The sequence below is a fragment of the Littorina saxatilis genome, linkage group LG13, assembly GCF_037325665.1.
Source record: "Littorina saxatilis isolate snail1 linkage group LG13, US_GU_Lsax_2.0, whole genome shotgun sequence".
NCBI lineage: Eukaryota > Metazoa > Mollusca > Gastropoda > Littorinimorpha > Littorinidae > Littorina > Littorina saxatilis.
This window is the reverse complement of record NC_090257.1, coordinates 38,295,464-38,318,791: the sequence shown is the minus strand read 5'-3', so window position 1 is coordinate 38,318,791 and position 23,328 is coordinate 38,295,464. Positions and strand designations below refer to the sequence as shown.

The 23,328-nt window shown below is 42.1% G+C and overlaps 2 protein-coding genes across 2 annotated transcripts; both read right to left on the bottom strand.

The window, feature by feature from the left end:
- Positions 1-959: 959 nt before the first annotated feature.
- Positions 960-6,293, bottom strand: LOC138945683 (uncharacterized). Its single transcript, XM_070317174.1, has 2 exons — positions 5,022-6,293; positions 960-2,175 (listed from the first exon to the last, which is right to left on the bottom strand). The coding sequence occupies exons 1-2, from the start codon at positions 6,255-6,257 to the stop codon at positions 2,002-2,004; spliced, it is 1,410 nt and encodes a 469-aa protein (XP_070173275.1). The 5' UTR covers positions 6,258-6,293; the 3' UTR covers positions 960-2,001.
- Positions 6,294-17,209: 10,916 nt separating this feature from the next.
- LOC138946096 (tetraspanin-33-like) lies at positions 17,210-19,915 on the bottom strand. The gene has a single exon (XM_070317606.1). It carries the CDS (start codon positions 19,830-19,832, stop codon positions 18,489-18,491), a length of 1,344 nt encoding a protein of 447 aa, XP_070173707.1. The 5' UTR covers positions 19,833-19,915; the 3' UTR covers positions 17,210-18,488.
- Between the last annotated feature and the right edge of the window lie 3,413 nt (positions 19,916-23,328).

Below are 23,328 nucleotides of genomic sequence, written 5' to 3'. Positions count from 1 at the left end.
TGTGTGTGTGTGTGTGTGTGTGTGTGTGTTCGAGTGTGTGTGTGTATGTGAGTGAGTGCGTGTTCCAGGATGTGATTGAAGACAAAAAAGATGGCGAGATGATGATGATGATGATGATGATGATGATGATGGTGGGAGAATGAGGAGAAAAGAGAACGATTACTAGAAAAACGAACATCAGCAAGAACAACAACAACACAACAACAACAGCAACAAGAACTAGCGTGAAGATGAAGACTGAAAGAAGGGGAGTATAGGTCAGTTAACGGCTGCTTCGTAGCAACTCTATGCTTGCTAAAAGTTGGCAGTTTGAATTGGACAAACACGGTAAATAAGTATACACTGAATGCCATTACACGGTGAAAAGCAAGGTCGAGTCAGTGTGACCTTTGCACTTCCTGTGTATGTTATGTTTCGCATGCATTGTTTGGACAATCAAATCGTCTATCCCCCAGATACTCAGACTACATTGGGGTAATAAAAATAAAAATAAAAAGTTGGACAATCCCTCCCTGCCAGTAAAGGGATCTCCCCTGCAAGGGGGAACTCATTATGTAGTTTTGGCATCTGCAGGTTGAAATGCCTGCAGCAGGACACTTTTGCATCAACGCAGGAACGACGACTGACTGACAGGCTACAGAAGATTTTGACCGATGACACGCACCCACTCAGACCTGAACTTGACAGCAGACGGATAGACAGAAGCGATTTAGACAGCCATACACAAGAACCACACGCTACAGAAACTCATTCATTCCATCTGCAATTCACATCTTCAACTCTCAGGTGGGGCGCTAGGTGCTGGTGCTGTCGCTCTGACAACGGCATAATCTTTACATCCTTTTATCAGTTGTTTTTCTCTGTTGTTAGTTATATTGACTTATAGGATACAAATGTGAGAAGATAATGTGGTTAAAGTGTGATAAGGTGATAATGTGATATAATTTTTAAACAGTCAATGCATTGCTTCTATTTGTAGGCTTATTTTAGTAAGTGTGTGGGTACAATGTTTGCGTGTAACGATATGATGTGAATATGCGATGTGAATGTTACTACATGCATGGTTGATTGATTGATTAATTGATTGATTTTACAGACACACAGTCAAGCTTGTAATTTCTCTTTTAGAGATGAATAAAGATTATTGTATTGTATTGTATTGTATGCACTGTTTGGACAATCAAATGTGACCCTCCACCACGGAATGAGTCGCATGTCACCTTTGCATGATTGTCATATTTTTACATTTTCCTAAAGAGCTTTTTATGCTCTATCCAGTGGTGAAACCCGTTTTAGAAAAGAGCGAAAACTTGTTTGAGTTATAAGCCTGTGACTAAGGTGACCCTCACACTTTTACCAGACATTCCCCGGACTTATACTAAGCCTAACTTCAAGTAGAACCGCGCGAGGTGACATGCGACTCATTTCGTGGTGGAGGGTCACAAATCGTCTATCCCCCAAATACTCACACTACACTGGGGTAAAAATAAAAAAAAAATAATGATTTAAAAAAATAATAAAAGTCGGACAATCCCTCCCTGCCCTGCCCTGCCCTGCCTCCCGCCTCCCTCACCAGTAAAGGGATCTCCCCTGCAAGCGGGAACTCATTATGTAGTTTTGCCATCTGCAGGTTGAAATGCCTGCAGCTTGTCTGTTCACAAACGTTTATGTGTAAAAATTCAATATTTTTGACTATGCGAAGTAGATGATACAGAAATCCCCTTGAAAATACCAGAGAATCATTTCAGAAATATTATGAATAAATTCCTCTTGTCAAATAACCTGCAAATGAATGCAGACTTTATCAATATATTGGTATCAGAGCCTGAGATAAGCCAACATTCGATTGCGTCCGCGGCCGTTTTGAAAGCAGTCATGGCGGCCACACAAACCATATTCAGGACTGAACAACATCCATACAACTTAACTACACATACGAAGTGGATGCTTGTTTCCAACAAGCAATGTTTAGCGTGTCCAGTTTGTTGGACGCTGCGGGTTTCAGATTCTAGTGTCGCCTTCCGCTTCCTCTTCTTCTTCCGCTTCCGCATCCTCATTTTCTTGTCGTTCTTCCTCCAGCTTCTCTATGATTTCCTTGGACATGGAGTACGCGTTGGAGGCGGCGGACATTTCAAGGCCCACAAAGGTGAAGGTTAGAGACAATAGGGTCAGTACCTGGAACAGACTGTGTTCATAGAGAAACAACTTGGTGGAACCTGAAAAGTTACAAGTGTGTGTGTGTGTGTCGGGGTGTGTGTGTGTGTGTGTGTGTGTGTGTGTGTGTGTGTGTGTACGTGTACGTGTGCGTGCGTGTGTATTTGTCTGTATGTCTGTCCTGTCTGTCGGTCCGTCGGTCTGTCAGTCTGCCTGTGTTTTCCCGGCCACGCACGCACGTGTCAATGCTCTAACCCTAACCCTAACCCTAACCCATGGTTCGTTCGGTCAAAGGGTCGCATTTTTTAAGTCCAAGATTGGCGCATGCGCATTGACAGCATTGAGAGAGATTGTTCAGCAGAGTTTTCAGTTCGTGACACCGGCACAGAAACACATGCATCGTCAATTTGATCAGTAAGCCACGTTTCAGTAAAACACATGAGGTTGCTGCCACGAAACTCGGGATCAAAGCGTCACAGAACTGTACATTGTGATGGGAAGGGCCCTGACATTGGAGAAAGTGATTATGTGGGAGTGTGTTTGTGCCTACACTGCCACGCCTTTTCATTCTCTGCCTTACTCCTCCTCTAGACCCACGTTTCTTTCTTTGCATTCCGTTCATTCATAATTTCAGTCAAATCAGTGAGGGGAGGTTTCAAGTTCACTGAACTGTGTTGAAGGGGCAGCAAAAACTCACGACTGTACTGGTGTGACACCGTCATCTTGGCCCTGCCGTCATATTACAACTCTCGGCCTCGTTGATCTTGTATAAACTCCACACTGAACATAAAAAACACCCTTCGATAGTACTGATGAGCGACCTTGGGTACCTTACATTCATGGGGCCAAATTTGTCCAACCATTTTTTTGTATTTAACTTGGAAATGTGATTCATCCTAAAATGTTTCCCTTCTCATTCGAGGGACGTAACCACTCGGTACACGTTTTCGAAGAAATCGATTTTTTGGGTGAAATCTATCAAAATTTCACCACCAATTTTCTTCACATGCAAGAAACTGACATGCTTTTCGTCCTTAAAAATCATTAATTTTACCAGGAAAAAACTTTTCAGTCTCGATTATAAATCGAGGGGGTAATATGAAGATGACGGCGTCACACCGGTAATTAATGTCGGGTCCGTCCGTTCCCTGTTGACAGGCGGAACATGTCACAGGCACGAAGTCACACAACAGGTACACCACTATCACAGCCACTACACACCTTCCTTCCGAATTTTAAATATACCACATAACGAAAGAATATGTGTTAAATCCCAGTCTGGAGAACTCGGATATGAATTTCTTTATATATTTCAGTGTAATATTTTTGAACATTTGAGGAAAAAGTTGTTACCGTTGTATTTTCGTAGAAATTCAAATGCAGTCAAATTTAAACATTTATTTGAATTAACAAAAATCCAAAAGTTATTGAATTTGATATGTTTTATTAAGAATATTTTGAAAGAATTCTGATTATTTGTTCACGTTTATATTTTATAAAAACAAAAACGAAAACAGAAACAACATTTAATACAGTCCTGTTATAAAATTGTATGATTACAATTATTTAGTTATTAATTAAGCTTGAATTATTTCCGGTTAATTTGAAGTGTTGTGTCTTATTATTAGTATATTACATATCTTTTTTGTCGTGTTTTTTTGTAAAAACATTTTGTAATAGAATTCATGTGTAGCCGTGTGGCGATTTGACGTACTGTTGTTCCTTTCTCTCGTTACCTACCCCAATTATTCCCCTTGACCATGCGTGTATGTATGTGTTTGTTCCGCGGTTGCGTGTAGGTCGTTGTTCCGTGATGCGTGTATGTCTTTGTGCGTAGATGCTGCGTTTTAATTGGTTAATCCTTTAACGGATGCGTACACATTCACCCCCGACAGTGCGAGTTGACCGGTGATTTCGAAGTGTGAAGATGTGTCAGTGCGCTTAAGCCTTGAGACCGGTGTTCTATTTGAAACAGTTCTTTGTGTTGGTGTGACATCTTTTAAAATACAGATAGCCTATGCTGGATTGTGAGTATCATCTTTGAACTGTGGTTTAATAGCTGATTTACCATCAGCGAGGTGAGTGATTCAGACCGGCGATGTGTTGAACACTCTTCGTGTGTGTTTAGTTCTTCATTGAGGAGTGAACTGTAAGTAGATGCTGTTTCTTTTGTTTATATTGAATTCTGCTTGTCTATAATGTTCTGATCGTATGAATGATGCTATGGTGTGCACGTATGTAGTCTATGTATGTAGCTATTTTATCCTAGTGGCGTTATAGCGTCAGTGTCGTTTGTTTCGCCGTTGAGACCCAGTTTTCCCGCGCTAGCCTAGTTCTTTGTCTTGTAATAGCGTGTCCTGTGTTGCGGGCGCGTCACATCCTGTGTGACGTTATAGATAGCGTAGCGCCCCCTGTAGTAACTTGTGAAGTTATCGGTCCTTGTCAGTGTGTCACGCTCCGATGGTTTAAGACCGTAAGGCGTGAAGCGTATCCTCAGTTACCTAACGGAGTTAGTCCCGTCTCTCCCATTATTTCTGGTGTAAGCCTACGTTAATTAAAAGTCACGTTATCGCAACCTCTGTCTTGGCGTCTCATTTATGCTTCCTGGCCTATTTTCCCCCTTCCACTCCACCCTATCACACATGTAACCCTAGGTTTCAACAAAAAACAAATATTGACTTGACTTGACTTGACTTGACACGACCTTCCATCATGACACACAAGCACAGCCGTTTCAGAGACGTCAAACAGTCCACAGATGACGTAAAAGCACAACGTTTACAGACAGAAAGGAGCCACGGGTCGGCAACAGAGTTGCGCCCCTTTCTTTTGCCCTTGAATAAAACTGTCGTGTTTTTGAGTCTTACCTGGCTATACAAAAAGTCCTTCACAGCCTGCACACAAGGTTCCAACGTGTGAAGGTTCCTATCTGAAGCGTCCTGGGAGTAACAGTCAGGGTTTTCCAGCTTGACCGAATCCAGACTATTCAAGCTCGTCAGGATGCTAACGTATCGCGACTTGCAGCAGCTGATCGGGAAGTCGTGGATCCTCTCTGGCTCTGGTTTGGTGGTAGTGTTTTTGTTTGTTGTGGTGGTTGTCTTGTAGCTCTGTGTTGTGGTTGTGGTATGATTAGTCAGCGGAGTGGCGATGAAATCTTTGTTGACTCTGTTGTACCAGGATGAGCCTTTGAAGTCCCCCAAGCCCTCTATGCCGCAGCAGCCAAAGAAGTACTGCGCAAAGTCGAGGGCCACTGAGAAGAATTTTGTGGAGTTTTGCTTCCCATCGTATTCCGTCTTCATAGTCTCTATCAGCTCTTCGGATATATCCTTTTCTATCTTGCTACTGTTCGCAAAGACACTCACGGCAGCGAGGGCCTCGATGACCAGTAGACCTCCCATTATCATGGCGTAATAAAGTAAGAGTTGCGGATTCTGTGTAGCTACTCCGGCAGCGCCCAGTAGACCGAGAGTAATGAATACGAGGCCTATGGGAATCAATATGGATGCCACTTTCTCAAAAATGCCACCAAAATCCATCTGCGATTCAACCCCTGCCAGCTTGCCTTTGTTAGTAACGGCTATAAGGCCGACAACAAAACCGGCCATGCCAAGTCCGAACATAATGAAATTGATCGTAAAAAAACACGTATGCAGCAGGCTCGGCTTCTCTAAATTTGTTATCTTCTTTTTTAGAGCCTTGTAAGTGCACTTGAATTCGGGGTCCATATCAGACTCGTCTTCTGTTTTCACAGGTACAGTAACTTTGGCTTTTTTTTTTGATGAGGCACTCGATGAGGCCGGGGCCTTCTGGACAAACTTTGCTAGCGATTTAGCGATTTTTTTGTGTGTGAATTTTTTTTTGGGTTTTTTTTTTGGTTTTTCCTCCAACGTCTGTGCGGGCCGAGGTTGGATTTCATCGACATTGGAGGTTGGAGTTTCCAACGAGAATATCCTGGTCAGCATCACATCGGACGTATCGATATTGGTATCGCTTCCTTTCGGGCTGTCTTGAAGAATCTCACCAGCGAGCAAGGAGGACAGTGCAGACGTTAACGCTGCGTCCACTGATTCTCCAGACGGCGGACTTAATAATGTGCCAGCCATTCCAAGCCTTTTAAGAACCCAAACGTTCGGGGGAAGGGGAGGGGGGGGGGTGGGGATTCACTTACTCCCTCTTTGTGGCATGATTTAGAAGTGTACCATGCATGCTCTTTGAGGCGCACGATGCTTGTTTAAAAATCATGTTTTGCCGGAAATAGTCTTCAAAGATCAGCTGCGTGTCCTCCCCGTCAAGGTCTATCTCATGGTCGTTCTAGAAGTGTCTGTAAGTCACATGACTAACTCTCAGAATGCCACTCTAAAACAAGTTTTACAGTCTAGAAAAACACGGTCCATCATTTTGTCGCCATGATTTGGGCCATTTTGAATTCAAGAGAGACACGCAATTATTACGTCATATCTCCCTTAGACGTATGACATACGATCATTCTTGTCTCGCAAGGTCTCGGTTACAAATGCACAACGTAGTCTCGGCCTGCGCAATTAGTTAGGCTGCTGTCAAAGGCCCATCCACACCACTGCCAGAGCTTGTATCCAATCGCCGGTCGATCATTACTTACTCCTTATTCCCTAGTCTCCTTACTACTGCTATTCACTAGTGAATAGTAGTAGTAAGGGTAAGCATGTAGCAGTAAATAATAAGCATGCAGGAGTAAATAATGATCGACCGGCGGTTGGATACAAGCTACTGTGATCCATGCATGTGTTCTGCGCGAACTTAGAATCCGGTTTCATTCTAGAATGGACCGGGTCCAGGTTGGAATTCTAACCCTGCGCAAGTACAGGGGTGCCATTCTAGAATGAAACCCTTGTTGCTGGTCCATTCTAGAATCGGCCGTGCGCAAGGTTGGAATTTGGGTCCAAGTTGGAATAGTCATTTCAGTTAGACTATCACACAGCCAAAGCCACAAATGTGGATTTTCTGTTTGTTTTTGTTTTTTGTGTGTTTGGTTGGGTTTTTTTTTCTCGGGTTTTTTACACTTTACTCAAAGACATCGTGAATTGGGATTGTGATGTTCTGAAAGTGATTACGATTTTGAGAGACACTCAGCACTGATCGCTACGAACGGAAATTTCCGGACTGACAGTGTTTTGCCGATCTCGCTTGTAACTTTTAATCTTATTCATATACATGAAGTTGGTCTTCTGAATTGTGAAGATATAATGTCAACTTTTTTTTAAACCTGTGACAACAGCTCTATAACTCACTCTGTCCTTCTGTTGATCTGTCTGTCGGTTAGTCGGTCTGACCGTCTGTCTGTCTGTCTGTCAAAAAAATTGTCAAAAAACCGGACATTTCCGAGAGGGAAACAGCGCTGACATTGCAAGCGGCCGCAACCGGCTCTCATCACAAAAACAACTGCCCTGCAAACAATACCGCCCTGGTAGTCCCCCTTGCTATGGTCTGCCTTTGTTTATTGCGTACTCAGGAGTGTCAACTTTCTTGACATGACATGACATCGCAAGATCGCCAAAGGATTTTTTTCAGGGGTAGACAAATCAGCCCCATTTTATCAAAGGGAAGGTGCAGGTGGAGATAATTCAAGGGAAGACAACTGTCTTACCTACAAACATTACGGCCCCCTTTATTCAAGGGTTTCATTCTAGAATGGCACCCCTGTACTTGCGCAGGGTTAGAATTCCAACCTGGACCCGGTCCATTCTAGAATGAAACCGGATTCTAAGTTCGCGCAGAACACATGCATGCATCGCTCGCATTTGATGCTATGTCAGAACGTGGTCAAAAGGAAACCATCTCAGTTTGATCAACGTTTTCTGTGTCTGTCTCTATATCTGACAATGAACAATAGGTTTTGCATGAAGAAAATAACTCAGAGAGATAATGAATACAGTTACACTGTATGAAGTGATTTCTGTACGCAAATACAAAGAAACAAGTCGCGTAAGGCGAAATTACTACATTTAGTCAAGCTGTGGAACTCACAGAATGAAACTGAACGCACTGCATTTTTTTCACAATGACCGTAGTCCGCCGCTTGTGCATAACGGAGTGAAACTGACGAGCCTGTTCAGCGCGGTGGTGGTTTCGCTGTGCTGCATAGCACGCTTTTCTGTACCTCTCTTCGTTTTAACTTTCTGAGCGTGTTTTTAATCCAAACATATCATATCTATATGTTTTTGGAATCAGGAACCGACAAGAAATAAGATGGAATTGTTTTTAAATCGATTTCGGAAATTTAATTTTGATCATAATTTTTATATTTTTAATTTTCAGAGCTTGTTTTTAATCCAAATATAACATATTTATATGTTTTTGGAATCAGCAAATGATGTAGAATAAGACGAACGTAAATTTGGATCGTTTTATATAAAAAAACCATTTATTACAATTTTCAGATTTTTAATGACCAAAGTCATTAATTAATTTTTAAGCCACCAAGCTGAAATGCAATACCGAAGTCCGGCCTTCGTCGAAGATTGCTTTACAAAAATGTCAATCAATTTGATTGAAAAATGAGGGTGTGACAGTGCCGCCTCAAGTTTTACAAAAAGCCGGATATGACGTCATCAAAAGAATTTATCGAAAAATATAAAAAAAACGTCCGGGGATATCATTTCCAGGAACTCTCATGTCAAATTTCATAAAGATCAGTTCAGTAGTTTGGTCTGAATCGCTCTACACACACGTACACACACGCACAGACAGACAGACAGACAGACACACACACACACACACACACACATACACCACGACCCTCGTCTCGATTCCCCCTCTATATTAAAACATTTAGTCGAAACTTGACTAAATGTAAAAATGGCAACCTAGTCGGCTTGAAGTGGTGTGTGGGAGTGGAACACTTTGGACGGCCCGGGATATTCTATGGGTTACCTGGGGTGGTTTTTACATTTAGTCAAGTTTTGACTAAATGTTTTAACATAGAATACAGAATACAGAATACAGAATACAGTATTTATTGAGCCAATTGACATTAAAAAACATTTAAAGCACAAGGAATTTCGCGTGGTGTTGGTAAAATCACGCACACACACACTGACACACACACACACACGCCCACACATACACTGACATACACACCAACACACACACGCCCACACTACAGCAGTCACGATCACACCATCACACGCAGGGCAGACATGATGTAAAACAAATGACAATCATCTATTAAAAGAAAATGTACAAAGAGTGGTCTAAGATGCTGGTGGAAGGGTCTACACAGAATACAATTTTATAATCTAATGCATAGTTAGAACTAGCCCATCCCCTCCACCCACCCACTCATGAATAACTAAAATAATGCAGCTAAAGAAAATGTTGAACATTTGGAAATCAGGAATCACACATCAAAGTCCCACTCAACCCCCCCCCCCCCCCTCCCCACCACCACCACCACCACTACCTAACACTGAGTCACAGGATGTGGTGAGCTCACCGCCAGCAGGATCACCGACTGCGAAGCTGCCCAACTGAGGGATGGGATGCGTTAAGGGAGGAAACAGCTTGGGAGAAGAAAGAGGTCTGGAGACGTCGAGTGCGTGCCCCCAGGGATCGGAATCGACGACCTGAGGGCAGGCGCTCGAAGAGGGGATGGCCAGGGTGGGACTCGTCAGCCACAATTTTCTGGGCTCTGGACAGCATGCGCTTGGCATAGAGGGATGCAAGGGAGGGCAGCTCACAGCCGACGATCCTGCTAGCAGTGCGCACCACACGCTCCAGCTTGTTCTTGAGCAGCTGGGAGGTGTTGCCGTACCACACTGTGATGGAGAATGTCAAGATGCTCTCCACCACGGCCCTGTAGAACTGGACCAGGATGACCTGGCTGAGGCGGAACTTCTTGAGCTGGCGCAAGAAGTAGAGGCGTTGCCGCGCTCGCTTGACGATGGCGTCAACGTTATCATCCCAGCACAGGTCGTTGGAGATGGTGGTGCCCAAGAACTTGAAAAAGTCCACCATCTCGATGGGATCGCCGTTGATGATCAGTGGAGCAACAGGGCCTTTTTTCCTGCGAAAGTCCACCACCATCTCCTTGGTCTTGGTGGCGTTCAGCAGGAGATTGTTGTTGTCGCACCACGACACCAGACAGTCGACCTCCTGGCGGTACACGGTCTCATCACCGCCGGTGATGAGACCTTCGGCTGTGGTGTCGTCAGCGAACTTCTCCAGCTGAACTGAGTCATGAGAGGCGACGCAGTCGTTGGTGAAGAGGCAGTAGGGCAGCGGTGAGAGGACGCACCCCTGGGGTGCTCCGGTGCTCAGGACTCAGAGGGGGAATCCAGACGAGGGTTGTGGTGTGTGTGTGTGTGTGTGTGTGTGTGTGTGTGTGTGTGTGTGTGTGTCTGTCTGTGCGTGTGTCTGTCTGTGCGTGTGTGTGCGTGTAGAGCGATTCAGACCAAACTACTGAACCGATCTTTATGAAATTTGACATGAGAGTTCCTGGGAATGATATCTCCGGACATTTTTGTCTTTTTTTCGATAAATACTTTTGATGACGTCATATCCGGCTTTTTGTAAAACTTGAGGCGGCACTGTCACACCCTCATTTTTCAATCAAAATGATTGAAATTTTTGTAAGCAATTTTCGACAAATGCCGGACTTCGGTATTGCATTTCAGCTTGGTGGCTTAAAAATTAATTGATGACTTTGGTCATTAAACATCTGAAAATTGTAATTATTGTTTTTTATTTAAAACGATCCAAATTTACGTTCATCTTATTCTACATCATTTCCTGATTCCAAAAACATACAAATATGTTATATTTGGATTAAAAACAAGCTCTGAAAATTAAAAATATAAAAATTATGATCAAAATTAAATTTCCGAAATCGATTTAAAAACAATTACATCTTATTCCTTGTCGGTTCCTGATTTCAAAAACATATAGATATGATTTGTTTGGATTAAAAACACGCTTAGAAAGTTAAAACGAAGAGAGGTACAGAAAAGCGTGCTATATGCAGCACAGCGAAACCACTACCGCGCTGAACAGGCTCGTCAGTTTCACTCCGTTATGCACAAGCGGCGGACTACGGTCATTGTGAAAAAATGCAGTGCGTTCAGTTTCATTCTGTGAGTTCCACAGCTTGACTAAATGTAGTAATTTCACCTTACGCGACTTGGTTTTTTTTTTTATCAATTAACCCCACATGTCGTGTGTGTTGTTGTAAAGGGTGGTTTACTCTGGAAACCTATCCTAAGATAAATACACAATTTTACATTGATCTCGCACAAATGGTTTTGAAATCGATGCAGTTCGATCGTTACACACGTTGTCCAATGTTCCCGTTAAAAGGAATAATCGTCCGCTACTCCAAGGTGGGGTCTGGTTAACATTGATGTAAATGGGAGCAAGTAACTGCTTTCTTTGAACTTTATTTACCAAAATGTAAGCTTAAAGCCGTGGTTTAATCCGGTTTCTTTGTCAAAGCAAGTTGGCTTTATTTTTTTTGTCCAACGGAAACGGTCAAACTATTCAGTCTCAATGGATGCAAAGCCGTCGCGTGGTTTTGCTGCGGGACGATGCTGCTCAGAAGCCATGTCAAACTATTCAGTCTCAATGGATGCAAAGCCGTCGCGTGGTTTTGCTGCGGGACGATGCTGCCCAGAAGCCATGTCAAACTAGAATGCACTGCAATCCTTGTTTCCAACGATGAACTTCATGAAGAGAGAAGAGAGGTGTTTGAACTATTTTGTCAGGCACATTGTATTGGTAACGGTCGAACAAATGTAACTTTCTTTACTTTACTTTATTTGGTGTTTAACGTCGTTTTCAACCACGAAGGTTATATCGCGACGGGAACAAATGTAACGATCGAATTCCAAATACATGTTTCTATGGCGAAATCCCTCCAATAATCAATAGAAGTTGATGAATGTGCAATATGGGGATAAAAGCGGAAGTCTCCTTGTAACAGTGACTTAACAGTGCTACCAATGTCAGTCTGCGGAATCACTATCCAAATGTGGACACAGTCGTACCCTATGTCCATGTAACGATCGAAAGACTCAGTTAAAATGTCAGTCAAACTTCACACACAGGAGAAAACAGAACAGGAACTTGCATTTTGGGATTATTTTCACCACTGTTTCTTCAGCTGTTGGTAGCTGGCTACTTCAGGGCGACTAATAAAAGAATAAGGGCGCGAGGTTTAAATGGACATGACGTCATTTGTAAATACAGTGCAATTAATTATCCTCCCAGGTACACACATTCTCTTTCCTCTCCAACCCCCCTGTCCCTCACTCTCTCTCACTCTCACTTCCCCCGTCTTTCCCTCCCCACTTTCTCTTACTGTGTGTGTGTGTGGGGGGGGTTGGTTTGTGTGTGTGTGTGTGCTCACACGTGTGTGTATGTGTGTTTGTGTTTGTGTGCATGCACGCGTCTTTGTGTGTGTGTGTGTGTGTGTGTGTGTGCTGCTCTCTCTCTCTCTCTCTCTCTCTCTCTCTCTCTCTCTCTCTCTCTCTCTCTCTCTCTCTCTCTCTCTCTCTCTCTCTCTCAAAATAGTAAAGAGATGTGTGAAGTACCGGTTTACACTGCGGAAGCGACCAGATTCAAAATATTCCAAGATTGCATATAACACTTCATGTAATTTGGCCTCCGAGGGCCACACCAATTGGGTTTCACATGTGCAAAGTCTTTTATGTTGTAATGTTTTTGCTGCCTTGTGGATATACATTATGGTTGGTAATGACAAGTGTTTTCCGTGAGAGTTTAAAATACGAATACAAGACTGTTTTTGTCAAGATTTTTTTTATCAAGAATGGAGCGGACGTTTTGACAGTTTTAATTAACTGTTACAAGACATTGGAGAAAGAGAAATATGTTGAATCAATTGAACCATATGTTTCTGACCACAGAGCTCCCCTGAACCATATGTTTCTGACCACAGAGCTCCCCGAGCTTTTACGTACAGTATATATATATATACATACTTCCATTTGAACACTTGCTGCTTGCGAATATCCTGGCTGCTTTCCGTTGAGAGTGAGATATTTTTCAATGAATTTATTTCGTGCCGATAGTACCATGTGAATCGGACGCCTCGTTATGGTGCTGGACCTAACTTTAAAAATCTAAATAATAAATTGACAGTTTGGGAGACAAACATTGTTAAAACACGACATAATGTGTACATCATCAACACAAAGTCAGTTCAGGTCGCAGTTTTAAATGTTTGATAGTAGAGAGCCCGGATGTACGTCAAGCAAAGCAAATGTTTATGCCTGTGAAATAAGAGCCTACATTGAGAAGTTTGATATTGTCTTGCTAGTTGAAACGTTTTCAGTTACCTTTCCGTCCTTGATTTTTCCGCTATATGATGTGTTTCTTTCTCCAGGTTTAAAAGTTTCAGACGCAGTCACTGGGCGTCTCTCCGGTGGTGTAGCTTTGTTGGTTAAAAAAGAAATTAGCCATTTCGTCGAAAGAGTAGAAACAGAATACGATAATTGCGTTGTATTGAAATTAGCAAAAGAGTTGCTGGGGTTAGAGAGTGATGTATTATTGCTAGGGACATATCTACCACCAGCCAACTCTGCCTATTATAACGAAACTGAAATTTCAAATGGTGTGTCTATTATGGAAGAGTGTATTTTGGATCTTATAGAAAACGTTGGTGATTTGCCCTTTATTTTGTTTGGAGATATGAATGCAAGAACAGGTTCTCGGAATGCACGTGAAATGCAGTGTTTTTATGATGCAGATTACTTCAGTGTGTTCCCGTCACAGAACACTGAAGTCGAGGAAGGAGACGATTGTTTTGAAGAATGCGTGCGTGTGTCGAAAGATAGAGAGGAAAATGTCTTTGGTAAATATTTGTTGAATGTTTGTGAGCAATTTGACTTTGTTATTGTGAACGGTATGCAGGGAAAGGGAGGAGGGGACGGTAACTTTACCTATGTTTCAACATCGGGTTGTAGTGTTATTGACTATTTTATTGTGTCAAGAAATTTGTTTTCTTCTGTTTCACTTAACGTAGCTGAAAAAATTGAATCCAAACACATGCCTGTGGAAATGATCTTCCTGCCAAATGATGTTTTAGTTAACTCTGAGTGTAATGTTTCTAAGGCTGTCAAGATTGAAAAGTTTGTTTGGTGTGATGAAAAGTCGATTTCGTTTGTATCCTCATTCTCTTCTGAAGAAATTCAGACCCGCCTCCGAGATGCCACTGAATTAATAGAAGTGGATGTCAATTTATCTCTAAGTAAATTTAACGAAGCAATGACGATGGCAGGAGAGTGTATGAAAAAAAGAGTGTATATTGGAAAAGACAGACAACAAAGGTGGTTCGATTCAGAATGTTACCATAGTAGAACAGATCTCAGGCAAAATCTTCGTTTATTTCATAGCGGCCGTGTAGACAAGGATTGTTATACTGAAAAAAGAAGTAGCTATAATGAACTTATTAGACAAAAGAAAAAATCTCATCGTCAGTCTATTATGGAGTCTTTAGATAAAGGGAGTAGTGATCCTAAATTGTTTTGGTAAACAATCAAATCTTTGGCATCTAAGGTGGCAGGTGTGATTTCCATTAATACAGAACAGTGGTACCAACATTTTCATAATGTGTTTAACTCTTTTACAAAAGAAAATAATGACCATACTGATTTTGTTGAGGATGGTGTTAATCGGGTATCTGATGGTGATGATAATGAGGAGATGTATGACATGGATGCGCTTGAACGTGTCATCACTGAAAACGAAGTAAAAGAAGCTATTAGAGTATTAAAGAATGGTAAAGCTGCAGGACCCGATTATTTAATTGGGGAGTTCTTCAAGAATTCCGCCACAGCTGTTGTGCCGTTTCTCACAAAATATTTCAATAAATTGTTTACCTCAGGACTTTACCCTGATGTATGGACGGAAGCCATAATTCATCCCCTTCACAAGAAAGGTGATAAGAATAATCCTGATAATTACAGAGGTATTTCATTACTATGTATATGCAGCAAATTGTATAGCTACATTTTGAACAACAGATTGACGAATTGGATCGAAAAACATGAAATACTAAATGAGAGCCAAGCTGGTTTTCGCAGAGGCTATAGTACCGTTGATCATATTTTTACACTACAAGCTTTGGTACAGAAGCAGTTATTGACACACAAGAAGTTGTATGTCGCTTTTATTGACTTTCGTAAAGCTTTTGATTCAGTTGTAAGAACTACGTTGTGGAAAACTTTGAAGAAAAATGGAGTTAAAGGAAAGATGTACCAGGCGCTCAGCTGTATGTATGACGTGGTAAAAGCAAAAGTGCGATCAGGAAGTGATTTTTCGGACTCCTTTATGTGCCCAAGGGGTCTAAAACAGGGGGAAATTTGTAGTCCAGTTTTGTTTTCTCTACTAATTAATGAGCTAGCTAATGATATTGTCCAGAAGGGAAAACATGGTATTCAACTTATTCCAGACTTTTTTGAAATACTCATTCTGATGTTTGCAGATGATATTATTCTTATTTCAGATTCTGTATGTGGGCTCCAGAATCAGTTAAACATTCTGTGGGATTCGTCTAGACGTCTTGGACTTGAAGTTAATTTAGACAAATCTAATATTGTTGTTTTTCGGAACGGTGGTCACTTGGCCATGCGAGAAAGATGGGTGTATGGTGGACATCCTATGAGCGTTTTGAACATGTATAAGTATTTAGGAGTATGGTTGTCTACACGCCTGTCCTTCTCTCACACTCTTAATGATTTTGCTGCAAAAGGGAAAAAGGGAGTCATTGGTATTCTAAAATGTTTATGGCAACTGGGTGACAGATCTCCAGCTATTTTTTTCAAGCTTTTCGACGCACAGATTCAACCGATGCTGGCATATGGTGCCGAAGTTTGGGGGGTTGAAGCAGACCATACACCTATAGAGAGAGTTCATTTATTCGCACTTAAACGTTTTTTGAATACGAGTATGAGAACACCAAATGCTATGGTTTATGGAGAAACGGGAAGGTACCCCTTGTTTATAAACAGCTTTGTTAAATGCATTCGTTTTTGGCTACGTATATTGAGGATGCCACATCATCGCCTTCCGAGCAAGGCGTATAAAATGCTGAAATATCTCCATGAACAAAATAAGAAAACATGGGCCTCCTCGATCTGTTACACTCTGTACATGTACGGTTTTGATGAAGTATGGGAAAACCAAGGTGTTGGCGATGAGAGGGCGTTCCTAACAGCATTTAAAGAAACACTTATTTCATCCTACAAGCAAACCTGGCTTGAAAATGTACAAGGAAGTGAACGTTTCTCTCTGTACAGAACCTTCAAATCAACCCTAAGATTATCCAACTATTTAAGTGATTTGAAACATATTAAAGCTAGAAATCTTCTGATTAGACTTAGATTGGGAGTATCTCCTCTGAAAGTGCATCGATTTCGCTTTAATTTAAATGCAACCTCCGCTGATTTATCTTGTCCATTTTGTTGTAGCAGTGTTGAAGATGAAGTCCACTTTGTTTTAGTATGCCCTAAATATGCTGAGTTAAGAGAATATTATATTCCACGAAAATACACTAGAATCCCATCATTGTTTAAATTAACCATGCTGTTTTCAAACACTAGTAAGCCGCTATTGCTACGTTTTTCTACATTTGTCATGAAGGCGCTTTCCATTCGTAATCCATAATCCGTAAACGAAACAGGGCGATACAAGTAGGATGTTCTTGTTTTTGTTCAATATGTGCATTTGTATGCTGGTGCTTGAGATGTGCTCATCTCCATGAAAAGGGCCCAAGGCCTACTCATTAAAATATTCAGACTTCAGACTTCAGACTTCAGACTTCTCTCTCTCTCTCTCTCTCTCTCTCTCTCTCTCAAAATAGTAAAGAGATGTGTGAAGTACCGGTTTACACTGCGGAAGCGACCAGATTCAAAATATTCCAAGATTGCATATAACACTTCATGTAATTTGGCCTCCGAGGGCCACACCAATTGGGTTTCACATGTGCAAAGTCTTTTATGTTGTAATGTTTTTGCTGCCTTGTGGATATACATTATGGTTGGTAATGACAAGTGTTTTCCGTGAGAGTTTAAAATACGAATACAAGACTGTTTTTGTCAAGATTTTTTTTTTATCAAGAATGGAGCGGACGTTTTGACAGTTTTAATTAACTGTTACAAGACATTGGAGAAAGAGAAATATGTTGAATCAATTGAACCATATGTTTCTGACCACAGAGCTCCCCTGAACCATATGTTTCTGACCACAGAGCTCCCCGAGCTTTTACGTACAGTATATATATATATACATACTTCCATTTGAACACTTGCTGCTTGCGAATATCCTGGCTGCTTTCCGTTGAGAGTGAGATATTTTTCAATGAATTTATTTCGTGCCGATAGTACCATGTGAATCGGACGCCTCGTTATGGTGCTGGACCTAACTTTAAAAATCTAAATAATTAATTGACAGTTTGGGAGACAAACATTGTTAAAACACGACATAATGTGTACATCATCAACACAAAGTCAGTTCAGGTCGCAGTTTTAAATGTTTGATAGTAGAGAGCCCGGATGTACGTCAAGCAAAGCGGATGAGTGAGTTGACTAGTGCGTGTAAATTGCAGCTCTTTTCAGGCGAGGACGGGGAAGTAGGCTACTGAAAACGATACAACTTTCCTCTTTTTAAGATGCTGGTCGACTGAGATTTCAAACATGTTATACTGTTTGTTGCTGTGCCTATGTATATTGAGTATTGCGTGCATACAAACATACTTCCGCAACAGGGCGACTATCACATCAAAGTAGCTGCATCTTACCATTGCCAATTTTCCGCAAACAACTACAGTTTCTTTGAAGACTATGTTTTGTGTCACTATCAGTCATTTGTTGTATTTTAGATTCAGATGTGGACAATAACACGCTTTTGCAAATATAGAGTAGGATTGAAAGCGCAAACCACTCAATTTGTCGTACTTTAGATTCAGATGTGCACAATAACACGCTTTTGCAGATATAGAGTAGGATTGAAAGCGCAAACCACTCAATTGATAATGTATGAAAAAGTGGGTCACACTGATGAAAAGGTCAGACACTCAGCTAGGTGACTGGTGAAAAGCTCAGCCAAGCAGCTAAGTCACTAATGAAAAGTTCAGTCAAGCAACTAGGTTAGTGGTGAAAAGGTCAGTCAAGCAACTAGGTTAGTGGTGAAAAGGTCAGTCAAGAAACTAGGTCACTGGTGAAAAAGTAAGCCAAGCAGCTAAGTCACTGGTGAAAAGGCCGGTCAAGTAGCCGTTAGGTCAGTTAAACAATTAGTCCACTGGTGAAAAGGTCACTGGTGAAAAGGTCAGACAAGCCGCCATGTCATTATGTATGCACGCCGTGCTGTTCCTGTCGAAGCCTTGCCTCGCATTTGTCTATATCATGCTCGATGGCCATTGCGCTGATCACGCCCGCCGCCTGCAGGCAGACCACCACCACCGCCATGCACAACATGGTTGTCGACTTGTCTGTGAAGAACTGTATAATGGCCTCTAAGCACGACACTTCCGTGTACTCGTTGTCTCTGGACGGGACCCTGGTCAAGCAGTCGGGGTCGTTCAAAGTCGCGCTGACATCGCCCCCGGCCGCCAGATCTGCTAGGAACTGCTGTTTGTCTTTGAGGCGGCAGCAGGTCAGGGGAAACTTATTGGCCTCGTGGTATGTGGCCTCCCTGTCGTTGCGGATTTTGTTGGCCTTCTTGTACCAAGGAGTCTTTTTGAAGTCGGTGTAGCTGTTCACGCCGCAGCAACCAAAAAAGACCTGGGCGTAGTCGAAAGCCTTGGAGAATGAGTTATTAGAGTTAAGTTGCCCGTCGTAAACTTCGGCTAGCTCTTGGAGCAGCGTGCCTTCGATCTTTCTCTTCGTGGCATTGCCGTAGTATAACGCTATTGCTACTGCAACGACCTGCAAGACGATGACCGCTACGACGGAGTAGGTGTAAATGCATAGGATCCTCTTCTTTCTCCGCACCACACCGACACAGCCCAGAAAGCAGAGCCCGACGATGGCTATTCCTGTCGTTATGGCGGCCACGCCCACAGAATGAAGGAAGCCCATGTGATCCTCCTCACCCATGTCGAGGCGAAAGAGCATAGAATAGTTGTTCTCTGTGAAGAGAGTAGCCACCACCAGGGCAATGACAATACAGCCCACCGTCATAAAGAGAAAGTTGACGAAGAAAAAGCACATAGTCGTTTTGTCCGGCATCACCTCGGCTAAGAAGGACGGTGGTTTCTTTCTCCGCTTGCTGCGCCTACGCGTTGCCCTACCAGCACTAGATGTCCACTTTCCGTAGTCAAGAGGTAGGTGCGCAGTTCGAGTCAGGATACCGCCAGGCTGCGGCGGCTGCGTGTTCAGAGACGGTTGTGAGTGTTGGAATATCCCGGGTCTTTGCTGATCGGGATGCTGCTTGGACGTTTTCGGTGGTCCCGGTGATTTTCTCGGACTTGTTTTCGAAGGATCTTCACGGGGAGGTGAATCGTTGCGAGGCCTACTGTGGCTCACAGGAGACGCGCGTCCATCGTCGTCTTCGTTATCTTCTGGTAACTCCTGAGAATCTTGGCCCGGGGAATTATCATCGTCAAAGTCTTGATCTGCGACCAGAAATCGCAGATCTTCCTCGTCTAATTCCGGCTCGTCCATGTTTTGTGAATTTTCTTCATCCTCCATCCTCTGGCATAAACACTTTACGACTCGATCGATGATAATTGTTTTTACAACAACTTCCTGAAGTTTTCCTATGTGAAAATGTTTGCGTGTGGAGATTGAGATCTCTCTTGTATGAAGAGAAAGTACGTTTGACGTAATTTCCTGTACTTTGACGTCAACTTCGTGTCATTGACTCTGTAGTTTTGTTGTCCGTATTCTGTATCACTGGTCTCGGGTACCAAGAACCCCACCAGAGACTATAGAGTATAGTCTCTGACCCCACTAGCCAACACGACGTGTCAAATGGATTCCGGAGAGCGGTCGTGCTGAAGAAGAAATATTGCTGCGTCGCCCAAAACAAATAACGTTTTTGGGTGTGACGAAAAAAATAACAGGGCCGGAGTGCTATGTTAATTATGAGCAGTTCTTCCACACCCATTTAAAAAATATGACACTACCAGCATGTTCCCGCATATTGAGCCAGAATGTTTTGTTTGTTCCGGAGCAAATGATCAAAATTACTTTGCGAATTTGCGTTCAAACGTGTTTTTCCCATAATATAACGATGTACAGGTCGAACATATGGCCAAGAACAAATCGATGGTACTTCGAAGAAAGAAGAATAACAACATTCTTGTCCAATACGACTTACAATTTACCGTGTGCGCTGTAAAATCTCCCTACTTTCAAAGCAGACGAAAAGCAGACATCTTCATTTACTTCCAAGGGAGAAATCGTTGGTCATAAAGTCTTGCAAGACCCAAACATACTTCTGCACGCTTTCTTTTCTTTTCATATTCAGTTGCTTCACAAAAATGAAGTGTCATTGGTTTTCTCAACTTGTCAAGTCAGTCAAAACGACCACAGAACTAATGACACTGATTGAAATACAAAAGATCTCCGATGACGAAAGTATAAATGACGTCATCTGGTCACACCTATCTCTTCTTAGCGCATAACCACTTCATGTCCCAAATAGAAACTTATTCTGGGGACACAAATAGAAACTTACATACATACACCTATCTCGAGAACTAAGCGTCGCTCAGAACCAGCGCCCTTCCATTAAATATAAAAAACGCTCGCGCTGGACCCGAGTACTCTTCAGACATTCACACACACACACACACACACACACACACACACACACACACACACACTCTCTCTCTCTCTCTCTCTCCCTCACTCCCTCCCTCTCTTTCTTTCTTACACACACACACACACACACACACACACACACGAGTACAGACTCATGCACGCACGCACACACACACACACACACACACACAGACACAGACACACACACACACACACACAAACAGTAACACTAACACATGTGCACAAAATGAACACACACACACACACACACACACACACACACACACACACACACACCGCGCGAGAGAAAAAGACTACAGGGAGGCATTGACGTCAAAGACTTTCGACCGTGACGTAATTACGTCACTATTCTTGGTTTACGGTACCATTCGGCGGCTTTGCTACGAGTATGCCATAGTCTTGGTTGGCCGAGACCTTGCACCTTGCACCGTTCTATCAGGGCACGTTTCATGATATTGAGGATTGCAGTTTCCCCCTCACACACAATATTCCAAAATAATAAATAGTCAAACAGGGACCAAAAAACAGTTTGCACCAAGAGTTCAACTTTTTATCTATCCAAAACAGTAAAAAAAATTATATGAACATTCGTATTTCCAAGATGATTGGCGTTCCAAGACGCTATATCCTAAAACCCCCAAAACATGCTTTTACAACTTTAGTGCATAATAACTGCCCAAAGGTGCTGTTTAAAGCAACCATTGATAATAATTTTTAACATACTCCTTGAACACATTAAGGAAAATGGTTAACTTGCAAATAAAGGGACAGCATTGATCAGAACAATGGTAAGATAAAGGACGCTACTTATATTTTGTACATTTTTTATCTTTATCGTTTCCTGTAGACTTCAGAAGTTCTAGCCAGCTTAAGAAATCATTCTAAAATCGAAAAACAAACATCTATACATTTTGTACGCAGAGTAGATTGATATTTGACACAGTCACACAGACATACGTGGGCTATGGGGCAACCCTACCCCCTAAATTTGAAAACGGGGTCAATTTCTTAACTGCATGCATTCAGCAAAACAATCCCTACAAAAAAAAAAAATTCACAAATGAACTTATGACTTTAGAAAAGCATGCAAAAATGCATATATACAACGCTTTTTCTTTGTTCCCAATTCAAGGGGGTGTGCTATTCTCAGGTAACACTGTGAACGCTCAAATGAGACTTGGTCACATGTCAAAAAAAGTAATCCCCCCTGTTGTTCATGGTTGGTTGGTGGGATTTTTTTTATCTGAGCCATTGGCAAGCATGAAATGTCATCAACATTAGGAAAGACATAGTATCTCCCATTGTCTTTTGCGCGCAAACACTTCACACAGATCTCCTCTCGATCTGGCCCATCGGGGAAATGGGTTGACTTGGGGATGATCACCGCCCTGTATCTCTCCACCTTTCCATCCATGCTGACAAAGTCAGCGGTCACAAAGTCCCCAACTTGAATGTCTCACTGTGGGACAAAGAACCTGGTTTTCACGACTGGCACCACATGGTTGGCTGACCACCCGGCATCCAGTGGCGTGTTGTGGGTAGACGTCCATTGGACATAAATTGGGAAGGACGTCGCTGGATCATCTGGTTTGCATACTTTGTTCATGTACAACATTTAGTCAAGCTGTCGAACTAACAGAATGAAACTGAACTCACTGCATTTTTACAGCAACAGCGTATACTCGTAGCATCGTCAGTTCACCGCTCGATGCAAAGGCAGTGAAATTGACAAGAAGAGCGGGGTAGTAGTTGCGCTGAGAAGGATCGATAGCACGCTTTTCTTTATCTCTATTCTTTTTAACTTTCTGAGCGTGTTTTTAATCCAAACATATTACATATATATGTTTTTGGAATCAGGAACCCACAAGGAATAAGATGAAATTGTTTTTAAATCGATTTCGGACATTTTGTTTTAATAATAATTTTTATATTTTTAATTTTCAGAGCTTGTTTTTAATCCGAATATAACATACTTATATGTTTTTGGAATCAGAAAATGATGAAAAATAAGATGAACGTAAATTTGTATCGTTTTAAAAACAAATTATTTTTTTTTACAATTTTCAGGTTTTCAATGACCAAAGTTATTAATTAATTTTTAAGCCACCAAATTGAAATGCAATACCGAAGTCCGGCCTTTGTCAGAGATTGCTTGGCCAAAATTTCAATCAATTTGATTGAAAAATGAGGGTGTGACAGTGCCGCCTCAACTTTTACAAAAAGCCGGATATGACGTCATCAAAGGTATTTATGGAAAAAAATAAAAACAAAATATCCGGGGATATCATTCCCAGGAACTCTCATGTCAAATTTCATAAAGATCGGTCCAGTAGTTTGGTCTGAATCGCTCTACACACACACATACACACGCACAGACACACACACATACACCACGACC